General features: G+C 36.1%; 1 protein-coding gene across 5 annotated transcripts in view; it reads right to left on the reverse strand.

Annotated features, from left to right (window-relative positions):
• Positions 1-6,000, reverse strand: part of PAM (peptidylglycine alpha-amidating monooxygenase) — an 84,615-nt gene that overhangs the window by 66,571 nt on the left and 12,044 nt on the right. For all 5 annotated transcript variants that reach the window (XM_037373466.1, XM_037373464.1, XM_037373465.1 and 2 more), the window contains exon 2: positions 4,634-4,691. In XM_037373466.1, the coding sequence (XP_037229363.1) occupies positions 4,634-4,673 (40 nt within the window). In that variant the 5' untranslated portion in view covers positions 4,674-4,691. The remainder of the gene's footprint in view (positions 1-4,633; positions 4,692-6,000) is intronic.

The following is a 6,000-nucleotide window of genomic DNA, read 5'->3' on the forward strand; positions in this document are numbered from 1 at the left end:
AATCAGATTTCTGCATGAGCCACTTGCATACGCTATTTTAGCTGGCATATCTCATTGATTTGTTTCTGAATGAAGAACTGAAAAAACTCTCAGTCTGCTTGTGAGCTTAAGAGAGCTTTGTACAGTTGGTTACTCTGTTCCTGTGTAGTTACTTTCTTAGCAGCACACACAGGCTTACACCCTTCCAAACAGAGGGGTAAAAAACCCGTAATTTAAAAATTCCTATGTTGTAGAAGCCATACAAATTAGCATGAGATTCAAGCCAAAGGCAGTACCTAAGTAAAGTACCACCAAAAGCTTAACAAATATCAGACAAAAGTCTTATATTGCTAGTTGACAGCCCCCATATTTTACAATAATGAAAAGAAGATTACTCACTAGTTAAATATTTTTTACATGTGGAGAAGTGCTACAAAATGATTACTAAAATAACCGTTGACAGTTTTGGTACATATACTAAATCTGAATAAAGTCTGACTTACTTTCTTGACCAAGTACTACTTTAAATTATGAACTCCAGGAGAAACAGGAATGAAGAGAACATGACATCAGTTTAATCTTAACAGTGTCTAGCTAAGGTATGTATGAAAAAAAATATTTTCTAAGTTCACCTTATAAATAACAATTCAGTGATATGAAGTTGATCTCCTTTTTTAAAAAAATAATTGCTGTCTCCTCTATAATGGAATTACCCTTAAAGAAATGTATCAATTTAACTGTGTTCACAATTTGGCAGATCAGGGAGACATTAGGGGCCTCCAGTAAGTAAAGTCATCATTACTTGGTAATAGGGAAGTTTATATGTGCCATATTAGAATAACAAACCCACAGAGTCTCAGAGTCATGTATGGATGAAAAGTAATAAATTACCTAATTATTTCAATTTGTGTTGCTGAACTTAATAGGCTCCGTCTCATTTCTACAGCACAAACTGACAGAGAGACTTAACATGAGTCAGTAAGAAAAAGACACATTTATTTATTGGTCACCCATGTGAATGAATGTAAGGAGGAGAAGATGACAGTCAAATTTCTCAGCTGAGTCGCTTGCTGGCAGACTCAATTCTTAGGAGTATCTGCAGAGCACCCTTCAGCTATCGCTACAGCTCAGCAGTCAAAAATGATTTTTATCAATGCCTGCATCATTAAAGACTCAATCTAGTTTCTGGTTTGGCTACTTATTCAAAACATTAATCAAACATGAGGCAGAAGAAGAAAACTGCAATATGTTTTTAAAATTTATTTCTTGAAAAATTATATATTAATCTCCCTCATTAATACCTTTTACATATAAACCTTACAGCCATTTCATTTTACAGGAGCAAAAGGTATGTTCCTAACACTAACCTAAATGTAAACCAACGCACCTCACAAACACTCCCCACACTGCAATTTATCATCATTTGCAGCCCTTTGGGACAGAGAAACAACTGGTTTAAACACCTATCTCGGCCTTGACAATCTGACCTTCCACTAAAGAATATCATACAGAAAACTAATAGCACCTGCAAAAATACATGGATGTGAAAAAGACCTCTAGGGCAAAACTTGGGCTCTCCTCCTCCTTCTAGTTGGCAACATTTCATAAGCAAGTTTGATCAGTTCCTTCTTTTGATAACATCTGAGACCAGACTCCGAAAAGGTTGATAATTCTGGTACAGTATTCTCCCAGCTTTACAGTACAGAGTTTTACACACTGTCCTTGTGCAAGCATGACTGTCCACTGGTTTTAAATCTTCAGGGGAATAGCAAAGCTGAAGTCTGAATTCAAGGTCTTAAAATACAAATTAAAAAAAAAATACTGAAAAAAGTTACAGAATATTATCTTGTACATACCAACAAATGTACCGTCTGCATACAACACTAAAAACGTTCTCTCTTCTGAGGCCCTTATATTTCACCAACATGCAACAAAACTATCTTGCTGCAGGTCCTGCAACAGAACCTCCTCTCCCCCATGCTGTCTTGGAGGAGGGAAGAAAAGGGGGTATAGGAAAACAAGGTAAAAAAGGAATAAAAAGTGATTCTTGGTGTAAGCATAAGGACACTTGGCCGTAACTGTGTCCTTTTGAAGTGTAAAAAAAAAAAAAATAATCCCACACAAAAGAGAAGGAATTAATTTGGCAGTATTATGTGCAAATAAATTGAACTGGGGGCAGAACATGTAGGTTCTGGCTTCAGCTTTACCACCACGTACCATCTCAGAAACTCAGGTTATTGTTTTAATTCTGTGTATTCACACCTCTTTATGTTGAAGCTCTTCAGAACACACACTGTCTTCTCAATAAAACACTGAAGAGCAACCCTGAGTGACAGTTTCTATGTCAGTTTTTAGATTCTTCTATCACAAAGTAAGAGTAATTAATGAAAGTTAATTACACTACTTATTGTCAATGCAATGAAGGCAGATTCTGCTTAAACCATAAAAATGTAAACACTATCCTTTAAAGATGTATTTCATTCTCTATGTGTCAATCTTCCATGCTTATTTAAGCAACACAAAATAGATGCATCCAAGTAAGTCAATACTTTGCTTCACAACACTTAAGGGTATTAAGAAGTATTTAAGGAAAATTTCACCAAGCATCTTGTTTCTTAGATGGTGATAACCATTGTAAAAATCTCTTTCCTGAGAAGATTTAATTTGCTATCCAGGTATATTATAAGATAAGTCAGTTGGAATTCTTTCTATCCTCCGCAATTGGTTATGTTTTGAGTCTACTCTTTCTAATGATTAGGTAACTTCTGTCGATTGTGAAGATTCCAATCAGACAAATCTTTTCCACTGAAACACTTTCCAGTGACTTTACTGTCACTGGATGAACCGAGATGAACTGATGGAACTGATCACAAGCTTAAGAGACCACATGCCTATCCATTTTGGTAGAAGGGCCCAAAGAGAAAAAAAAAAAAAAGCAAGCAATTTTGTTTCATTTTCAAGGCATTCAAATATAAGAGGATGTAAGGAATGCTATCATGGGAAAACTATGTCGACAGAACAAGTTGGGGTTTGTTGGGTTTTTTTGTTTTGTTTTTTGTTTTTTGTTTTTTTTGTTTTTAAATTTGATCAAGTTCCTCTTCCTCTTCAAAGCTCCAACTGACAACTCCAATGGTTTCTTTGTCCAGACCTTATTCTGCTTTGTAATGACATATACTCAAGCACTGTGATGACTAGAAAGGTGACCAAATCCCATAAAAATCTGGCAAAGAACATGTAAACACCTAGAAGTTTCTCAGTCTTCAGAGAAAGAAATGGGTTGCCTTACATGACTCACATTGAGACTTTGCATAAATGCCACTTTCAAGCAAATTCTTTTAGCTATGTCCTTTTAAACTATACACCACTGAAAGAAGTGTATGTGGCTTTAATACATGTAAACACCAAATGACAAAACTACATGTGCAGCAATCTAAGAATTGAACTAAGCAATTTTACAACTCGGTGTAGCACTAAATAAAAGTTGCTTAAGCAGAAGGTTAGTAGTATGCCTTTCTATGAATCACTTGAAAGTGGAAGACCCTATTGCATGCACTGCACAGCAAGTATAGTTTATCACAGAATGAACACTCACTCCCTTTTACACTCATTTTTCTTTCTGGGGTCAAACCTGCAGTCAAAACGTGAGGTCACACGCTGACTTCTTTACAAAGCACATATGCAGAGAAATCACTGAAGCAAATTTACTCAGTTTTTTTAGTTACTTGCTATAATACAACATGAAAATCTAAACACAATATCCTATTGCTGAAGAATTTCCACAAGAAAATCCACATGGAACAAACAGTCTCATAATATACTACAACAAAACCTACGTATGATTCCCACTGTATTTACTGTAAGTGCAGATATCCTAAAATGCAACAAAAGGATACAGAAAGAAAAATACAGACATTTTAACTTCCTGTTGTTTTCCTTTATATCTGTTTATAGCATGTTCTGATATTGAAACTATCTGCAGACAAACCAGCAAACTTTCTCTCTACCCGAACAACGGTATGTTCATGAGCAAGGCAAAATAAAAGTACCTTAAAGATTTTCCGAACAGATGGTGGTGTTTTGCTGATCGATATGATCACAGAATTTGTACACTATTATAGTACTTCCTTTTATTTGTCTGCCATCTTACTTATGCCATGATATTTTAAAAAATTAAAACAAACAAACAAACAAACAACCCCAAAACAAACAAAAAATATGGGAAGAGTGGTTGGTTGGTTTTGTTTTTTTCCCCAGGAAAAGTAAAATCTTACTGCAGCCAACACTGACTGTAAGTGCAAAGAATTTACAGCCTGTACCAGCAGGTAAATAAACAGTCTGCTCAGTGGAGCAGAGTTAAGTATCCAGCCAGAGACAGAAAGCCAATACTTTACAAATGGGACTCTTTGGTACTGATTGCCAGAGGCATCTGCATGCAGCTCCTTAACTACTATTACTCATGAATCTCTCCAAATACAGTTTGTTATCTTGACTTTAAGTAGCTCTCTCTAGTTTGTTTCTGCATTAGAAATGATGAATGCATTTTGGAAACTCTCACAGCCAAAGATTAAGTCAATAAGAGTCAAAGAAGAAAACAGAAAATGCTGAGGTTCTTCAAAATGGCTTGCTTAGTTTCTTCCAGTCCAACAGTACTCACCTACATAGGCTTCATCATCCACTGGCAGGGGTACTGACATGCAGAGGTAGGTATCAGACTATTAAAAGACAAAAGAACAGGAATTTCCTTTAAATTGGGAATATTTAGAATGAAATATTGATTGGAATATTAATTTATGATAAATATTTATTATGAATATTTAGAACAAGAACCAGAATGATTATCTAGAATTAAAAGAATAGAAACAAAGCACCAAAATCTGCACTTTCTGAAGATGAATGCGAGAATACTGAACAAAGTAATATATAAAAAATACATACTTATAAGCTTTAGTACTGAATTTACTTGCAGTGGTTAACAAACACCGTCCCCTCCCTGGCCACTTAAAATTTGAAAGGGTATCAGTACCCTTCTGATGTCCACATAAACAGCATGAAGCAGTAAGTGTGCTACATAAAGTGAAGAATTATTGAGCTTCTGATTCACTGTGTTCTTGGTATGCAGTACTTTCTCAGTAATTATAAAGTTAGTATAATCTAAGAATCAGCACTTGAGTGGAGGGGGAGGTGCTGATCTCCCCTCTCTGGTGCCCAGTGATAGGACATGAGGAAACGGTATGAAGCTGTGTCAGAGGAAGTTCAAGTTGGATGTTAGGGAAAGGTTCTTCACTAAGAGGGTGTAGGTCACTGGCACAGGCTCCCCAGGGAAGTGGTCACGGTACCAAGCCTGTCAAGAGTTTAAAGAGCATATGAATGAGGCTCTTTGTCATATGGTTTAGTTTTAGGTAGTCCTGCATGGAGCAGGGAGTTGCACTCAACAATCCTTATGGCTCCCTTCCAACTTGAGATATTCTATGATTCTAAGAATTCGTAACTAAATAGATTTCTACCTATAGCAGTAATTCACCCTGTTACAAGATTTATATAACTGGACCACAAGGTGTAAAAATGCAGTGCCACTGGAGAAGCAAGCACAGAAATACATTTACGGTTTATTCATGCAGCTAATTCTATTGTGATCAATGAGAATACTCTTCCCTGGGCATTCTGACAAATAACACATGTCCTTTAAAACAAAGAAAAAGAAGAGAATCAATTTAAAAAGAAACAATCTGATACATGATTTTCTTGCTAAAGCACTGTAAAGACTTCCTGGAGCAACTGGATGAACAATCTGCACAAGACACAGTGTAACAGGCACTCCAGGCAGAAAATTTATCAAAAATGCCCTCTTCATGGTGCTACAGTTGCCATTGTTGCCTGAAAGACTTTTCATTTGAGTTTAAAATGCTCAGTATGTAAGTCTTGGAAGTATTCCTGGATCAAAATATGAACCATTTAAATTGCAAACACAGTAAATTCAGAGCCATGGTCACAAACAAATGCCAGGTTTTCCATTGACAAGCA

The sequence above is a fragment of the Falco rusticolus genome, chromosome Z, assembly GCF_015220075.1.
Source record: "Falco rusticolus isolate bFalRus1 chromosome Z, bFalRus1.pri, whole genome shotgun sequence".
NCBI lineage: Eukaryota > Metazoa > Chordata > Aves > Falconiformes > Falconidae > Falco > Falco rusticolus.